The sequence below is a fragment of the Oncorhynchus kisutch genome, linkage group LG18 (assembly GCF_002021735.2).
Source record: "Oncorhynchus kisutch isolate 150728-3 linkage group LG18, Okis_V2, whole genome shotgun sequence".
Taxonomy (NCBI): domain Eukaryota; kingdom Metazoa; phylum Chordata; class Actinopteri; order Salmoniformes; family Salmonidae; genus Oncorhynchus; species Oncorhynchus kisutch.
Genome location: NC_034191.2, coordinates 12,599,262 through 12,619,779, shown reverse-complemented (window position 1 = coordinate 12,619,779; position 20,518 = coordinate 12,599,262). Strand labels below are relative to the sequence as shown.

At 42.1% G+C, this 20,518-nt stretch overlaps 1 protein-coding gene and 2 non-coding genes across 3 annotated transcripts in view; 2 read left to right on the top strand and 1 right to left on the bottom strand.

Moving 5' to 3' along the window:
* LOC109880529 (F-BAR and double SH3 domains protein 2) overlaps positions 1-20,518 on the bottom strand; it is a 107,115-nt gene that overhangs the window by 56,919 nt on the left and 29,678 nt on the right. The window contains 1 exon segment of the mRNA XM_031796322.1: positions 953-1,088. Coding sequence (XP_031652182.1) covers positions 953-1,088 — 136 coding nt within the window.
* trnat-agu (transfer RNA threonine (anticodon AGU)) lies at positions 4,820-4,893 on the top strand. The gene has a single exon. It is a non-coding gene; the product is annotated as a tRNA-Thr (tRNA).
* Positions 12,323-12,396, top strand: trnat-agu (transfer RNA threonine (anticodon AGU)). Its single transcript has one exon. It is a non-coding gene; the product is annotated as a tRNA-Thr (tRNA).

The window sequence follows — 20,518 nt, the reverse complement described above, 5'->3', positions numbered from 1 at the left end:
TTCCCTCTCTCTCTCTTCTCTTCCCCTCTCTCTCTCTCCCTCTCTCTCTCTCTCTCTTCCCCCTCTCTCTCTTCTCTCTCCCTCTCTCTTCTCTTCCCCTCGCTCTCTCTTCCCCTCGCCTCTCTCTTCCCTCGCTCTCTCTTCCCCTCGCTCTCTCTTCCCCTCGCTCTCTTCTTCCCCTCGCTCTCTCTTCCCCTCGCTCTCTCTTCCCTCGCTCTCTCTTCCCTCGCTCTCTCTTCCCCTCGGGCTCTCCTCTCTCCCCTCGCTCTCTCTTCCCCTCTCTCTCTCTTCCCCTCGCTCTCTCCCCTCCTCTCTCTTCCCCTCTCTCTCTCTCCCTCTCTCTCTCTTCCCTCTTCCTCTCTTCCCTCTCCCCCTTTCTCTCTACAGTTCAACAGTGTCTGTGTTCAGCGGGCTGAGGCCGATGAGGCCCAGAAAACAATGTTTATTTGTGTGGACAGCTGCTCAGCACAGAGAGAGAGAGAAGGAGAGTATGCATGTGTAGTAGCGTCCTCAAGAATATGTGTGTGTGTGTGTGTGTCTAGCTAAATATGTGTGTGTGTTGCAGTAACTCAAGTATGTGTGTATAGTGAGCTCATGCCAATAGAACAGATTAGATAGACTGATAGAAGATAAGGGCAAGCCTGGCTAAAAGCTACTCTACACCACTCCTAGGGTCAGATATTGAGAGTTAAGGGCTAGCCTGGCTAAAAGCTACTCTACACCACTCCTAGGGTCAGATATTGAGAGTTAAGGGCTAGCCTGGCTAAAAGCTACTCTACACCACTACTAGGGTCAGATATTGAGAGTTAAGGGCTAGCCTGGCTAAAAGCCACTCTACTCCTAGGGACAGATATTGAGAGATAAGGACCAGCCTGGCTAGAAGCCCCTCCTCCAGGGACAAGGCTCCTGACAGCAGAGAAAAACCCTCAGGTTGTACAACACAGGCTCTTACCTGGGCATAGTCCCTCTCCAACTGGCCCTTCTTCAAACTGTATGTCCTAGAGAGAGAGAGAGGAGAGATGTTAAAATATGTTTCCTTGCCAATAATGCCCTTAAATTTAATTGAGAGAGAAAGATGTTGTAGTTGACTGACAAAAGGAGATCAACCGTTGATGGAGCAGTGACACAGCAGGAAACCAGGCTAGAACGTACCTCCCAGTGAGACACTACCAGGCTAGAACGTACCTCCCAGTGAGACACTACCAGGCTAGAACGTACCTCCCAGTGAGACACTACCAGGCTAGAACGCACCTCCCAGTGAGACACTACCAGGCTAGAACGTACCTCCCAGTGAGACACTACCAGGCTAGAACGTACCTCCCAGTGAGACACTACCAGGCTAGAACGCACCTCCCAGTGAGACACTACCAGGCTAGAACACACCTCGCAGTGAGACACTACCAGGCTAGAACGTACCTCCCAGTGAGACACTACCAGGCTAGAACGTACCTCCCAGTGAGACACTACCAGGCTAGAACGTACCTCCCAGTGAGACACTACCAGGCTAGAACGTACCTCCCAATGAGACACTACCAGGCTAGAACGCACCTCCCAGTGAGACCACTACCAGGCTAGAACGTACCTCCCAATGAGACACTACCAGGCTAGAACACACCTCCCAGTGAGACACTACCAGGCATAGAACGTACCTCCCAGTGAGACACTACCAGGCTAGAACGTACCTCCCCAGTGAGACACTACCAGGCTAGAACGCACCTCCCAGTGAGACACTACCAGGCTAGAACGCACCCTCCCAGTGAGACACTACCAGGCTAGAACGTACCTCCCAGTGAGACACTACCAGGCTAGAACGCACCTCCCAGTAAGACACTACCACTAAAAACACTCTTTAAAAAGGACAACCAAAGCAATGTTTTCAACTCAACATCCTTGTGTTTTTTCTCTTCTACGCCATGTGGACATCAGACAATGCTGTCAGGTTCCTGGCAGAGCAGGAGGAAGTCCACTCAACTATCACTTAGTGTTTGGAGGGGATTTCTGTTTGTTTGGTCCATTGCCAAGAGGATGGAGAGAGGGAATGCAGGAAGAGAGGGAGAAAAGTGAGATAAAGAGGGAGGAAGGAGAGCAGAGCGAGAAAGAGTGGACCTCAGCGACCCCAGGGTTACGCAATGCAGGAATTTATGTCCCTCCTCTCCCCCCATACATCTGCCAGTGGGACAGTGGAGCCCCTATCACAGCAGAGGAATGCATACATACTAAATGCATAACATAGATATACATCTAGTATGTAATGCTAGGCCTAACATAGATCTGCCGAACATAGATAGGCCTAGCATTACATACTAGATGAGAAAGATCCTCAGTCACACCTGTCCAGTATCTCCACATCACATTGCCCTGTATGTGACTCACCTCACTCACGTTGGGCGGTATTCAGATTTTCATACCGTTCTCTACCCAATACCAGGATATACAGTAATATCTGAAATGTTATTTTATTCTCTCGCACAAAAAAAATTTGGCAACAGGGATCTTGAACCAGAAGGGATTCAATGTTTCTGCTGAAACCAAGATGCTTGATCGTGACTCTAGACACTTAGCTAGCAAGTTAGCAACACAATGCATAGCTGACATCTACACACTTAGCTAGCAAGTTAGCAACACAATTGCATAGCTGACATCTAGACACGTAGCTAGCAAGTTAGCAACACAATGCAAAGCTGACATCTAGACACTTAGCTAGCAAGTCAGCAATGCATAGCTGACATCTAGACACTTAGCTAGCAAGTTAGCAACACAATGCATAGCTGACATCTAGACACTTAGCTAGCAAGTCAGCAACCACAATGCATAGCTGACATCTAGACACTTAGCTAGCAAGTTAGCAACACAATGCATAGCTGACATCTAGACACTTAGCTAGCAAGTTAGCAACACAATGCATAGCTGACATCTACACACTAGCTAGCAAGTCAGCAACACAATGCATAGCTGACATCTAGACACTTAGCTAGCAAGTCAGCAACACAATGCATAGCGACATCTACACACTTAGCTAGCAAGTTAGCAACCACAATGCATAGCTGAAATCTAGACACTTAGCTTAGCAAGTTATCACACAATGCATAGCTGGAGCGCTGAGCTGGATATCATTTATTTAACACATCTTAGATTTCCTTATAGTTGTAACTAACTTGTAGCGATAAGCAGTGGCATTTTTTAACAATGGTATTGAAAAGCTGTCATCAAGGCAAAGGGTGGCTGCTTTGAAGAATCTCAAATATAAAATATATTTTGATTTGTTTAACCACTTTTTGGGTTACTCTATGATTCCCTGTTTTATTTAATGGTTTTGATGTCTTCACTAATATTCTACAATGTAGAAAATAGTTTAAAAAATAAAGAAAAACCCTGTAATGAGTAGGTGTGTCCAAACGTTTGACTGTGTATTGTATGTAATCTGCCTTCATGCCATGAGACGTCTGGACATATCGAATGAAACAATGAAACAACTAACCACCATACAGGGTGGGTTCTTCCTCTACACAGAGTCAGGTCCCCTGGGCCGGCTTGTCCACCCACACACAGTCTTTCCCAGGACAGTTAAACCAGCACAGGCATGTTGTGAGCTTCCACCTCAAACTCACAGAAACAGATAACCTCCCACCCTTCCCCCTCTCAACTTGACCCACTACTAGGGCCGAGACCCCAGAACAAACCCTGTTCCGGCGTCTCAAACAGAAGGACACAATGATTGCAGTCAGGGGGTCTGCAGACAGAGGGAGAGATGGATGGATAGATGGGAGGAGGAAGGCGACACTTAGAGAGCATAATTAGGCTACCCACAATCCCCTCAAACACTAATTACAGCCTAGACAGGAAGAGACCTCATCAAGCTCTTTACTCTGTGTGTGTGTGTGTGTGTGTGTGTGTGTGTGTGTGTGTGTGTGTGTGTGTGTGTGTGTGTGTGTGTGTGTGTGTGTGTGTGTGTGTGTGTGTGTGTGTGTGTGTGTGTGTGTGTGTGTGTGTGTGTGCCTGAGAAACTGAGCCGTAAACATTTTGGGTTTAAATCCCAATCAAATTCCACAGGTTCCCTAGTCACTGTTTAGAGAGAGAAATGCACTCTCTTCTCTCTGTCCAGAATGGGACTGTGTCACACACACACAAACCACAAAACACTATATTCTCTCTCTCCTGACTGCACCAGTGTGCCTTCTTTACATAGAACGACACAGACAGACCAACAGTTGAAAAGACATACAGACAGACTAGGCATCTCTGGTCTAAAGCTGTGCTCTGAACTAGAGCCTCTGGTTGAAGCACCATCAGCCAATCAGGGATCAGAATTTAACCCCACCTCCACCATTTACCCCAGAAACCTGACACACGGAAACAGACACAAGCTCCCTATGTCATGGAAAGAGACACATGCTCCCAATCTCCTCCAGGCCTCTTTGGCGCAGTAGGCAGCGCGTCAGTCTCATAATCTGAAGGTCGTGAGTTCGATCCTCACAGGGGGCAGACTGTTTTACTACGATATACTCAAAGCCTCAACTAATTTAAAATAAACTCAACTTCGATCACTTAGGCTGAAAAAATAAATAACAGAAAATACAAATTCAATTAACCTTAACAACAACAATATAATCTACTGAAACTTTTTTAGTTTGAATTTCTAGTTTAAGTTTGTTAAAGAAGGGCTCAAAGACTTGCATTCCTACCTCTCCACTTTGAATATCCTGTTTAGGAGGAGTGTGCTGAACTTCCGGAGACTGCATTACAAAGAACTGAGTCACCCGTCAATGGGACCTCTGAACCATTAAAACAAAACACTCCACAGCAGCTAGAGAAATCACCTGGTGCTGTGGCTTAGTTGGTTAAAGCGCCTGTCTAGTAAACAGGAGATCCTGAGTTCAAATCTCAGCAGTGCCTTTTGCCGTTGGCAACATGTGGTTTCACCATTGGCTTGAGAAGAGATCACATTCCACCTTCAAAGGGCCTAAAAGGTTAAGACACAAACTGGGATATTTCCTGCTGTTCAATGGTCCTTTCAATTACTGACATGGCCATTGAGTCTGGACTGGAAACGTAGGCTGAAACGGATAAAACCCCACCATATGAACTTGGTGGAACTGTCTTACCTTTCATCATAACACAATCTGGTAACACTTACATTTAAAAGTGAATAATAGATCATATAAGGCATATGTTAATGCTTTTGTGTTCATTAAAAAAATAAAAAATATTACTACTAAAACACCTATAACTAACACTAACTAACACTAACTAACACTAACTAACACTAACACCTATAACTAACACTAACTAACACTAACACCTATAACTAACACCTATAACTAACACTAACACCTATAACTAACACTAACACCTATAACTAACACCTATAACTAACACTAACACCTATAACTAACACTAACTAACTAACACTAACTAACACTAAATAACACTAACACCTATAACTAACACTAACTAACACTAACACCTATAACTAACACTAACTAACTAACACTAACACCTATAACTAACACTAACTAACACTAACTAACACTAACACCTATAACTAACACTATAACTAAACACTAACTAACACTAACACCTATAACTAACACTAACTCACTAACACCTATAACTAACACCTATAATAACACTAACACCTATAACTAACTAAACCTATAACTAACACTAACACCTATAAGTAACTAACACCTATAACTAACACTAACTAACACTAACTAACTAACACTAACTAACTAACACTAAACCCTATAACTAACACCTATAACTAACACTAACATATAACTAACACTAACTAACTACACTAACACCTATAACTAACACCTATAACTAACACTAACTAACTAACACCTATAACTAACACCTATAACTACACTAATAACTAACTAACACTAACTATAACTAACACTAACTAACTAACACTAACTAACACTAACTAACTAACTAAACTAACTAAAACTAACTAACACTAACACCTATAACTAACACTAACTAACTAACACCTATAACTAACACTAACTAACACTAACACTATAACTAACACTAACTAACACTAACCCCTATAACTAACACTAACTAACACTACACCTATAACTAACAACTAACTAACACTAACACTATACTAACACTAACTAACACTAACTAACACTAACACCTATAACTAACACTAACTACACTAACACCTATAACTAACACCTATAACTAACACTAACACCTATAACTAACACTAACACCTATAACTAACACTAACACCTATAACTAACACTAACACTTATAACTAACACCTATAACTAACACTAACACCTATAACTAACACTAACACCTATAACTAACACTAACTAACTAAAACTAACACCTATAACTAACACTAACTAACACTAACACCTATAACTAACACTAACTAATAATAAACTACACCTATAACTAACACTACTAACTAACACTAACACCTATACTACACTAACTACTAACACTAACACCTATAACTAAACCTATAACTAACACTAACTAACTAACTAACACCTATAAATAACACTAACACTAACACTATAACTAACACTAACACCTATAATAACACTAACTAACACTATAACTAACACTAACACCTATAACTAACCTAACTAACTAACACTAACACCTAATATAACTAAACTAACTAATAACACAACACCTATAACTAACACTAACTAATACCTAACACCTATATAAACACCTATAATAACACTAACTAACTAACTAACACTAACACCTATAACTAACACTAAACTAACACCTATACTAACACTAAACATATAACTAACTAACTAACACCTATAACTACACTAACCCCTATAACTAACACTAACACCTTAAACTAACACTATAACTAACACTATAACTAAACTAACTAACACTAACACTATAACTAACTAACACCTATAACTAACACTAACTAACACTAACACCTATAACTAACACTAACTAACTAACACTAACACTATAACTAACACCTATAACTAACTAACTAACTAACACCTATAATAACTAACTAACTAACTAACACTATAACTACACCTATAACGAACACTAACTAACTAACACCTATAACTAACACTATAACTAACACTATAACTAACACTAACATAAACACCTATAACTAACACTAACTAACACCTATAACTAACACTAACACTAACTAACTATAACTAACACTAATAACTAACACCTACAACTAACTAACTAACTAACTCACCTATAACTAACACCTATAACTAACACCTAAACTAACACCTATAACTAACACCTATAACTAACACCTATAACTAACACTATGTCTGTTGGGGGGGAAAAGGAAAAAAAACCATGTTTTGGAGAGATAGATGTGCAGAAGATGAGTGTGCAAGTAGAAATACTGGGGGGCAAAGGAGCTAATAAATCAAATAATAACAGTATGGGGAAATGGGGTAGTTGGATGGGCTATTTAATGATGGGCTAGTACAGGTGCAGTGATGTGAGCTGGCTCTGACAGCTGGTGCTTGAAGTTAGTGGAGTCTCCCGCTTCAGTGATTTTTGCAGTTCGTTCCAGTCATTGGCAGNTCCCCTCTCTCTCTCTCTCTCTTCCCCTCGCTCTCTCTTCCCTCGCTCTCTCTTCCCCTCGCTCTCTCTTCCCCTCGCTCTCTCTTCCCCGCTCTCTCTTCCCTCGCTCCCTTCCCTCGCTCTCTCTTCCCCTCGCGCTCTCTTCCCCTCGCTCTCTCTTCCCCGCTCTCTCTCTCTTCCCCTCGCTCTCTCTTCCCCTCGCTCTCTCTTCCCCTCTCTCTCTTCCCTCGCTCTCTGTCCCCTCTCTCTCTCTTCCCCTCTCTCTCTTCCCTCTCTTCTCTCCCTCTTCCTCTTCTTCCTCTCCCCTTTCTCTCTACAGTTCAACAGTGTCTGTGTTCAGCGGGCTGAGGCCGATGAGGCCAGAAAACAATGTTTATTTGTGTGGACAGCTGCTCAGCACAGAGAGAGAGAGAAGGAGAGTATGCATGTGTAGTAGCGTCCTCAAGAATAATGTGTGTGTGTGTGTGTCTAGCTAAATATGTGTGTGTGTTGCAGTAACTCAAGTATGTGTGTATAGTGAGCTCATGCCAATAGAACAGATTAGATAGACTGATAGAAGATAAGGGCAAGCCTGGCTAAAAGCTACTCTACACCACTCCTAGGGTCAGATATTGAGAGTTAAGGGCTAGCCTGGCTAAAAGCTACTCTACACCACTCCTAGGTCAGATATTGAGAGTTAAGGGCTAGCCTGGCTAAAAGCTACTCTAACACCACTACTAGGGTCAGATATTGAGAGTTAAGGGCTAGCCTGGCTAAAAGCCACTCTACTCCTAGGGACAGATATTGAGAGATAAGGACCAGCCTGGCTAGAAGCCCCTCCTCCAGGGACAAGGCTCCTGACAGCAGAGAAAAACCCTCAGGTTGTACAACACAGGCTCTTACCTGGGCATAGTCCCTCTCCAACTGGCCCTTCTTCAAACTGTATGTCCTAGAGAGAGAGAGAGGAGAGATGTTAAAATATGTTTTCCTTGCCAATAATGCCCTTAAATTTAATTGAGAGAGAAAGATGTTGTAGTTGACTGACAAAAGGAGATCAACCGTTGATGGAGCAGTGACACAGCAGGAAACCAGGCTAGAACGTACCTCCCAGTGAGACACTACCAGGCTAGAACGTACCTCCCAGTGAGACACTACCAGGCTAGAACGTACCTCCCAGTGAGACACTACCAGGCTAGAACGCACCTCCCAGTGAGACACTACCAGGCTAGAACGTACCTCCCAGTGAGACACTACCAGGCTAGAACGTACCTCCCAGTGAGACACTACCCAGGCTAGAAACGCACCTCCCAGTGAGACACTACCAGGCTAGAACACACCTCGCAGTGAGACACTACCAGGCTAGAACGTACCTCCCAGTGAGACACTACCAGGCTAGAACGTACCTCCCAGTGAGACACTACCAGGCTAGAACGTACCTCCCAGTGAGACACTACCAGGCTAGAACGTACCTCCCAATGAGACACTACCAGGCCTAGAACGCACCTCCCAGTGAGACACTACCAGGCTAGAAACGTACCTCCCAATGAGACACTACCAGGCTAGAACACACCTCCCAGTGAGACACTACCAGGCTAGAACGTACCTCCCAGTGAGACACTACCAGGCTAGAACGTACCTCCCAGTGAGACACTACCAGGCTAGAACGCACCTCCCAGTGAGACACTACCAGGCTAGAACGCACCTCCCAGTGAGACACTACCAGGCTAGAACGTACCTCCCAGTGAGACACTACCAGGCTAGAACGCACCTCCCAGTAAGACACTACCACTAAAACACTCTTTAAAAAGGACAACCAAAGCAATGTTTTCAACTCAACATCCTTGTGTTTTTTCTCTTCTACGCCATGTGGACATCAGACAATGCTGTCAGGTTCCTGGCAGAGCAGGAGGAAGTCCACTCAACTATCACTTAGTGTTCTGGAGGGGATTTCTGTTTGTTTGGTCCATTGCCAAGAGATGGAGAGAGGGAATGCAGGAAGAGAGGGAGAAAGTGAGATAAAGAGGGAGGAAGGAGAGCAGAGCGAGAAAGAGTGGACTCAGCGACCCCAGGGTTACGCAAGGCAGGAATTTATGTCCCTCTCTCCCCCATACATCTGCCAGTGGGACAGTGGAGCCCCTATCACAGCAGAGGAATGCATACATACTAAATGCATAACATAGATATACATCTAGTATGTAATGCTAGGCCTAACATAGATCTGCCGAACATAGATAGGCCTAGCATTACATACTAGATGAGAAAGATCCTCAGTCACCACCTGTTCCAGTATCTCCACATCACATTGCCCTGTATGTGACTCACCTCACTCACGTTGGGCGGTATTCAGATTTTCATACCGTTTCTCTACCAATACCAGGATATACAGTAATATCTGAAATGTTATTTTATTCTCTCGCACAAAAAAAATTTGGCAACAGGGATCTTGAACCAGAAGGGATTCAATGTTTCTGCTGAAACCAAGATGCTTGATCGTGACATCTAGACACTTAGCTAGCAAGTTAGCAACACAATGCATAGCTGACATCTACACACTTAGCTAGCAAGTTAGCAACACAATGCATAGCTGACATCTAGACACGTAGCTAGCAAGTTAGCAACACAATGCAAAGCTGACATCTAGACACTTAGCTAGCAAGTCAGCAATGCATAGCTGACATCTAGACACTTAGCTAGCAAGTTAGCAACACAATGCATAGCTGACATCTAGACACTTAGCTAGCAAGTCAGCAACACAATGCATAGCTGACATCTAGACACTTAGCTAGCAAGTTAGCAACACAATGCATAGCTGACATCTAGACACTTAGCTAGCAAGTTAGCAACACAATGCATAGCTGACATCTACACACTTAGCTAGCAAGTCAGCAACACAATGCATAGCTGACATCTAGACACTTAGCTAGCAAGTCAGCAACACAATGCATAGCTGACATCTACACACTTAGCTAGCAAGTTAGCAACACAATGCATAGCTGACATCTAGACACTTAGCTAGCAAGTTATCAACACAATGCATAGCTGGAGCGCTGAGCTGGATATCATTTATTTAACACATCTTAGATTTCTTATAGTTGTAACTAACTTGTAGCTATAAGCAGTGGCATTTTTTAAAATGGTATTGAAAAGCTGTCATCAAGGCAAAGGGTGGCTGCTTTGAAGAATCTCAAATATAAAATATATTTTGATTTGTTTAACACTTTTTGGGTTACTCTATGATTCCCTGTTTTATTTAATGGTTTTGATGTCTTCACTAATATTCTACAATGTAGAAAATAGTTTAAAAAATAAAGAAAAACCCTGTAATGAGTAGGTGTGTCCAAACGTTTGACTGGTATTGTATGTAATCTGCTTCATGCCATGAGACGTCTGGACATATCGAATGAAACAAATGAAACAACTAACCACCATACAGGGTGGGTTCTTCCTCTACACAGAGTCAGGTCCCCTGGGCCGGCTTGTCCACCCACACACAGTCTTTCCCAGGACAGTTAAACCAGCACAGGCATGTTGTGAGCTTCCACCTCAAACTCACAGAAACAGATAACCTCCCACCCTTCCCCCTCTCAACTTGACCCACTACTAGGGCCGAGACCCCAGAACAAACCCTGTTCCGGCGTCTCAAACAGAAGGACACAATGATTGCAGTCAGGGGGTCTGCAGACAGAGGGAGAGATGGATGGATAGATGGGAGGAGGAAGGCGACACTTAGAGAGCATAATTAGGCTACCCACAATCCCCTCAAACACTAATTACAGCCTAGACAGGAAGAGACCTCATCAAGCTCTTTACTCTGTGTGTGTGTGTGTGTGTGTGTGGTGTGTGTGTGTGTGTGTGTGTGTGTGTGTGTGTGTGTGTGTGTGTGTGTGTGTGTGTGTTGTGTGTGTGTGTGTGTGTGTGTGTGTGTGTGTGTGTGTGTGTGTGTGTGCCTGAGAAACTGAGCCGTAAACATTTTGGGTTTAAATCCCAATCAAATTCCACAGGTTCCCTAGTCACTGTTTAGAGAGAGAAATGCACTCTCTTCTCTCTGTCCAGAATGGGACTGTGTCACACACACACAAACCACAAAACACTATATTCTCTCTCTCCTGACTGCACCAGTGTGCCTTCTTTACATAGAACGACACAGACAGACCAACAGTTGAAAAGACATACAGACAGACTAGGCATCTCTGGTCTAAAGCTGTGCTCTGAACTAGAGCCTCTGGTTGAAGCACCATCAGCCAATCAGGGATCAGAATTTAACCCCACCTCCACCATTTACCCCAGAAACCTGACACACGGAAACAGACACAAGCTCCCTATGTCATGGAAAGAGACACATGCTCCCAATCTCCTCCAGGCCTCTTTGGCGCAGTAGGCAGCGCGTCAGTCTCATAATCTGAAGGTCGTGAGTTCGATCCTCACAGGGGGCAGACTGTTTTACTACGATATACTCAAAGCCTCAACTAATTTAAAATAAACTCAACTTCGATCACTTAGGCTGAAAAAAATAAATAACAGAAAATACAAATTCAATTAACCTTAACAACAACAATATAATCTACTGAAACTTTTTTAGTTTGAATTTCTAGTTTAAGTTTGTTAAAGAAGGGCTCAAAGACTTGCATTCCTACCTCTCCACTTTGAATATCCTGTTTAGGAGGAGTGTGCTGAACTTCCGGAGACTGCATTACAAAGAACTGAGTCACCCGTCAATGGGACCTCTGAACCATTAAAACAAAACACTCCACAGCAGCTAGAGAAATCACCTGGTGCTGTGGCTTAGTTGGTTAAAGCGCCTGTCTAGTAAACAGGAGATCCTGAGTTCAAATCTCAGCAGTGCCTTTTGCCGTTGGCAACATGTGGTTTCACCATTGGCTTGAGAAGAGATCACATTCCACCTTCAAAGGGCCTAAAAGGTTAAGACACAAACTGGGATATTTCCTGCTGTTCAATGGTCCTTTCAATTACTGACATGGCCATTGAGTCTGGACTGGAAACGTAGGCTGAAACGGATAAAACCCCACCATATGAACTTGGTGGAACTGTCTTACCTTTCATCATAACACAATCTGGTAACACTTACATTTAAAAGTGAATAATAGATCATATAAGGCATATGTTAATGCTTTTGTGTTCATTAAAAAAATAAAAAATATTACTACTAAAACACCTATAACTAACACTAACTAACACTAACTAACACTAACTAACACTAACACCTATAACTAACACTAACTAACACTAACACCTATAACTAACACCTATAACTAACACTAACACCTATAACTAACACTAACACCTATAACTAACACCTATAACTAACACTAACACCTATAACTAACACTAACTAACTAACACTAACTAACACTAAATAACACTAACACCTATAACTAACACTAACTAACACTAACACCTATAACTAACACTAACTAACTAACACTAACACCTATAACTAACACTAACTAACACTAACTAACACTAACACCTATAACTAACACTAACTAACTAACACTAACTAACACTAACACCTATAACTAACACTAACTAACACTAACACCTATAACTAACACCTATAACTAACACTAACACCTATAACTAACACTAACACCTATAACTAACACTAACACCTATAAGTAACACTAACACCTATAACTAACACTAACTAACACTAACTAACTAACACTAACTAACTAACACTAACACCTATAACTAACACCTATAACTAACACTAACACCTATAACTAACACTAACTAACTAACACTAACACCTATAACTAACACCTATAACTAACACTAACTAACACTAACACCTATAACTAACACCTATAACTAACACTAACTAACTAACTAACACTAACACCTATAACTAACACTAACTAACTAACACTAACTAACACTAACTAACTAACACTAACTAACTAACACTAACTAACACTAACACCTATAACTAACACTAACACCTATAACTAACACTAACTACACTAACACCTATAACTAACACTAACTAACACTAACACCTATAACTAACACTAACTAACACTAACACCTATAACTAACACTAACTAACACTAACACCTATAACTAACACTAACTAACACTAACTAACACTAACACCTATAACTAACACTAACTAACACTAACACCTATAACTAACACCTATAACTAACACTAACACCTATAACTAACACTAACACCTATAACTAACACTAACACCTATAACTAACACTAACACCTATAACTAACACCTATAACTAACACTAACACCTATAACTAACACTAACACCTATAACTAACACTAACTAACTAACACTAACACCTATAACTAACACTAACTAACACTAACACCTATAACTAACACTAACTAACTAACACTAACACCTATAACTAACACTAACTAACTAACACTAACACCTATAACTAACACTAACTAACTAACACTAACACCTATAACTAACACCTATAACTAACACTAACTAACTAACACTAACACCTATAACTAACACTAACACTAACACCTATAACTAACACTAACACCTATAACTAACACTAACTAACACCTATAACTAACACTAACACCTATAACTAACACTAACTAACTAACACTAACACCTATAACTAACACTAACTAACTAACACTAACACCTATAACTAACACTAACTAACTAACACTAACACCTATAACTAACACCTATAACTAACACTAACTAACTAACACTAACACCTATAACTAACACTAACACTAACACCTATAACTAACACTAACACCTATAACTAACACTAACTAACACCTATAACTAACACTAACACTATAACTAACACTAACTAACACCTATAACTAACACCTATAACTAACACCTATAACTAACACTAACTAACACTAACACCTATAACTAACACTAACACCTATAACTAACACTAACTAACACTAACACCTATAACTAACACTAACTAACTAACACTAACACCTATAACTAACACCTATAACTAACACTAACTAACTAACACCTATAACTAACTAACTAACTAACTAACACCTATAACTAACACCTATAACGAACACTAACACTAACTAACACCTATAACTAACACCTATAACTAACACCTATAACTAACACTAACACTAACTAACACCTATAACTAACACTAACTAACACCTATAACTAACACTAACACTAACTAACACCTATAACTAACACTAACTAACTAACACCTACAACTAACTAACTAACTAACTAACACCTATAACTAACACCTATAACTAACACCTATAACTAACACCTATAACTAACACCTATAACTAACACCTATAACTAACACTATGTCTGTTGGGGGGGAAAAAGGAAAAAAAACCATGTTTTGGAGAGATAGATGTGCAGAAGATGAGTGTGCAAGTAGAAATACTGGGGGGCAAAGGAGCTAAATAAATCAAATAAATAACAGTATGGGGAAATGGGGTAGTTGGATGGGCTATTTAATGATGGGCTACGTACAGGTGCAGTGATCTGTGAGCTGCTCTGACAGCTGGTGCTTGAAGTTAGTGAGTCTCCCGCTTCAGTGATTTTTGCAGTTCGTTCCAGTCATTGGCAGCAGAGAACTGGAAGGAAAGGCGGCCAAAGGAGGAATTGGCTTTGGGGGTGACCTGTGAGATATACCTGCTGGAGCGCCTGCTATGGGTGGGTGAAGCTATGGTGACCAGTGAGCAGAGACAAAGGCGGGGCTTTACCTAGCAGAGACTTGTAGATGACCTGCAGCCAGTGAGTTTGGCGACGAATATGAAGTGAGGATCAGCCAACGAGAGCGTACAGGTCACAGTGGTGGGTAGTATATGGGGCTTTGGTGACAAAACGGATGGCACTGTGATAGACTGCATCCAATTTGTTGAGTAGAGTGTTGGAGGCTATTTTGTAAATGACATCGCCGAAGTCGAGGATTGGTTGGATGGTCAGTTTTATGAGGGTATGTTTGGCAGCAAGAGTGAAGGATGCTTTGTTTTGCGAAATAGGAAGCCAATTCTAGATTTAATTTTGGATTTGAAATGCTTAATGTGAGTCTGGAAGGAGAGTTTACAGTCTAACCAGACACCTAGGTATTTGTTGTTGTCCACATATTCTAAGTCAGAACCATCTAGAGAATTGATGCTGGACGGGCGGGCAGGTGCGGGCGGCGATGGGTTGAAGAGCATGCACATAGTTTTTCTTGCATGTAAGAGCAGTTGGAGGCCACGGAAGGAGAGTTGTATGGCATTGAAGCTCGTCTGGAGGTTAGTTAACACAGTGTCCAAAGAAGGGCCAGAAGTATACAGAATGGTGTCGTCTGCATAGAGGTGGATCAGAGAATCACCAGTAGCAAGAGCGACATCATTTATGTATACAGAAGCAGAGAGTCGGCCCGAGAATTGAACCCTGTGGCACCATCATAGAGACTGCCAGAAGTACGGACAACAGGCCTTCCGATTTGACCCACTGAACTCTGTCTGAGAAGTAGTTGGTGAACCAGGCGAGGCAGTCATTTGAGAAACCAAGGCTGTCGAGTCTGCCGAGAAGAATGTGAGGATTGACAGAGTCGAAAGCCTTGGCCAGGTCAATGAATACAGCTGCACAGTATTATCTCTTATCGATGGCGATTATGATATCGTTTAGGACCTTGAGTGTGGCTGAGGTGCACCCATGACCAGCTCGGAAACCAGATTGCATAGCGGAGAAGGTACAGTGGGATTCGAAATGGTCGGTGATCTGTTATAAGGCATTTGTTAATGATTTGTAAAGCATACTGAACAAAAATATAAATGTAATGTAATGTAATGTAATGTATTGTAATGTAATGTAATGTAATGTAATGTAATGTATTGTAATGTAATGTATTGTAATGTATTGTATTGTAATGTAATGTAATGTATTGTAATGTAATGTAATGTATTGTAATGTATTGTATTGGAAGGTTGGGGGTTCGAGCCCACCAAGGGACAATAGATTTATGCACATTTTTGTTTCACAGCTAGTTTTTCATAACATTGTTACACAGCACCTGCTATCTAATCACGTGGTAATAGAGTTTAGCAGTAGTTTATAGCCTACGCTATTACACATCGGGAACAAGGAGAGAGTCATTACAAATTAACTAAAAACGGACTCAAAATAGATAAATACTCATTTCACTGATGTAATTATGTGCTCAGTAGAAAAGGGAATGACAACATCTGGCTCAGCTAATCCATCTTTCTGTTGGTTCATCTGCCTGCTCTGGTTTAGCTAATTCATCTTTCTGTTGGTTAATCTGCATGAAGAGGTGCGCTAGGGGGTCATGAAGAGGTGCGCTAGGGGGTCATGAGGAGGGTTGGCACTAGGGTTCATGAAAAGAGGGGCACTTGGGGGTCATGAAGAGGCGCACTTGGGGGTCATGAAGAGGGGCACTAGGGGGTCATGAAGAGGGGCAAGGGGGTCATGAAGAGGGGCACTAGGGGGTCATGAGGAGGGTTGGCACTAGGGGGTCATGAGGAGGGTTGGCACTAGGGGGTCATGAGGAGGGTTGGCACTAGGGGGTTATGAGGAGGGGCACTAGGGGGTCATGAAGAGGACACACTGGTCTTTTATCCAAGGGCACAGAGAAACACACATCCAGACCAGACTAAACAAACTTACTACCACTGGCAAAACAACAATATCACCTAGCCTATCACCTAGACTCCACCACAGAGCTCACCTTGACAACAGATAAGAGGGTAGAAAGATAAGAGGGATGGGGGGGACAAGCTCTCTCTCTCACGCACACACACACACACACACGAAAAAGCAGGCCTAGACTTGGTACGCACACACATGATCTTTGGACATGTCTAAGCCTCTCATGCCTCCATGGTAACACTGCCATGGTTGGCTCTGCTGTAGGTAAACAAGAGCAACCAATGACCAGATCTCACTCGCACGTGTGCGCACACATTCCCCAATGACTAGTTTACACCTGGTTAAATATTTAATATTATTTAATATGACTGGTATCACTGAGGACAGAATATGTCAGTTTGAATCCTGCCGGCAATATCACATAACTAGCATTCACAGGCTTGCTGTTATGTGTGCTGGGTGGCTGTGTTATTTAATGATCTGTGTCTGTGTTATTTACTGATCTGTGGCTGCGTTATTTACTGATCTGTGGCTGCGTTATTTACTGATCTGTGGCTGCGTTATTTACTGATCTGTGGCTGTGTTATTTACTGATCTGTGGCTGTGTTATTTAATGATCTGTGTCTGTGTTATTTACTGATCTGAGGCTGTGTTATTTACTGATCTGAGGCTGTGTTATTTACTGATCTGTGGCTGTGTTATTTACTGATCTGTGGCTGTGTTATTTACTGATCTGAGGCTGTGTTATTTAATGATCTGTGGCTGTGTTATTTACTGATCTGTGGCTGTGTTATTTAATGATCTGTGGCTGTATTGTAGACAGTGTTTGTTCTTTCAGTAATATCATGTTTTGACAGAGCAGTAAAAACGAATGTTCTCAAGCGAGGACGACATCTGAAATCTGAATCAGAAATCAGAAATGCATGAGAACATATTAGCTTCATCCCAATGATGCAAAAAATGTCTGAGTCCAAAGGGGGGAGGGTTATACACAGCTAGAGATGCAGGTGTCCTTTGGTCAGCTAGCAAGAACTTGAACGACTGTTATCCAGTTAGCATATCTCTTGCGTTCACAAATTCCCTCTGGTTATCTACTCTGATTTCAGAGCACTCTCGTCTGAGTGTGCCACAGCGCAGAATAACTGATTAATTTACGAACGCGCAACTCCGGCTGAATATGACCATTAATGTAGGCAAAAAAATATATAGTTAGTCAAGAACTCTCTAGATAACATGTAAACAGGCTAGCTAACTAACTCTGCTAGGATGAGTTAAATTGTCAGAGTAAGGTTTTTGTGAGTAGCTAGCTAGCAAGATAGCCAACTTTAGCCAGTTAGCTTGGGTGCTTTGTTAGCTTGGGTGCTTTTTTGCAGGCAAGTTGCAGAAGGCTACAATTCCCCATCGTTTATCAGTGCAATTTTAACGGCCAATTAGCTGAAACAGTTTGAGAGGGTTCATCTTCATTAGATTTTAGCTCATCTTGTTCCGGCTAGCACTAGCTGTTGATCTTGTTGTTGTTTATGTTCATAACTGAGGGAGAGAGCCTACCTTTTAATGAAAGTTTGATCAAGTTGGACTGTAAAGTTCCCAAATGTAAGAGGACTCCTGTGGTATTGACATATTTGTAGAAATCCATTCAGGTGTATTTTGTGGCTTTTTGTTCTATTGATCTAAAGTCGCTCTGTTGTAACTTCCTGTAAACACACAGTTCAGGCCAAAGTGAATGATGGCAGGTCCTACTGCCTGTAAACACACAGTTCAGGTCAAAGTGAATGATGGCAGGTCCTACTGCCTGTAAACACACAGTTCAGGCCAAAGTGAATGATGGCAGGTCCTACTGCCTGTAAACACATAGTCCAGGTCTTAGTGAATGATGGCAGGTCTGTGTGGCAAATGGCTTGTTTGCATAAAGGCCTCCTGTAGTTCTATGGTGCACCGGTCTGTGTACAACGCAGTTGCCATGCCAAGTGGTGAGCAGCCAGTCAAGATGGTCTCCATGGTGCAGCTGTAGAACTTTTTGAGGATCTGAGAGCCCATGTCAAATGTTTTCAACCTCCCGAGGGGGAAGAGTTGTTGTCTTGCCCTTTTTCCTGTGCCGGTGTGTTTTCTCCATGATAGATCTTTAGTGATGTGGACACAGAGGAACATGAAGCTCTCGACCCTCTCCAGTACAGCCCCGTCAATGTGAATGGTGGCGTGCTCGACCCTCCGTTTCCTGTAGTCTACAATCAACTCCTTTGTTTTGCTCACGTTGAGGGAGTTGTTGTTGTCCTGGCACCACACTGCCACGTCTCTGGCCTCCTCCCGATTAAGATGGCTCATCGTCGGCGGTGAGCAAGCCTACCACCGTCGTGTCGACGGTAAACTTAGTGATGGAGTTTTTAGTCATGTGAGGCCACATAGCCGTGGGTGAACAGGGGATAAAAGAGGGAACTAAGAACACACACCCGAGGGGCCCCCGTGTTGTGGGTCAGCGTGGGGGAGGTGTTGTTTCCTACCCTCACCACCTGGGGGTGGCCGGTCAGGATGTCCAGGATGCAGTTGCAGAGGGATGTGTTTAGTCCCAGGATTATTAGCTTAGTGATGAGCTTGGATGGCACTATGGTGTTGAACGCTGAGCTGTAGTCAATGAACAGCATTCTCACATAGGTGTTCCTTTTATCCAGGTGGGAAAGGCAGTGTGGAGGGCAATAGAGATTGCATCATCTGTGGATCTGTTGGGGGGGAATGTGAATTAGATCTAGCTGGTCTGTCATAATAATATAGCAGTAGATCTAGCTGGTCTGTCTAATATAAAAGAGACAGTAGATCTAGCTGGTCTGTCATAATATAATAGAGACAGTAATCTAGCTGGTCTGTCATATTATATAATAGAGACAGTAGATCTAGCTGTGTCTGTCATATATATAGAGACAGTAGATCTACTGGTCTGTCATAATATATAGAGACAGTAGATCTAGCTGGTCTGTCATAATATAATAGAGACAGTAGATCTAGCTGGTCTGTCATAATATAATAGAGACAGTAGATCTCGCTGGTCTGTCATAATATAATAGAGACAGTAGATTCTAGCTGGTCTGTCATAATATAATAGACAGTAGATCTAGCTGGTCTGTCATAATATATAGAGACAGTAGATCTAGCTGGTCTGTCATATTATAATAGAGACAGTAGATCTAGGCTGCTGTCATAATATAATAGAGACAGTAGATCATGCTGGTCTGTCATAATATAATAGAGACAGGATAGTCTAGCTGGTCTGTCATAATATAATAGAGACAGTAGATCTAGCTGGTCTGTCATAATATAACAGAGACAGTAGATCTAGCTGGTCTGTCATAATA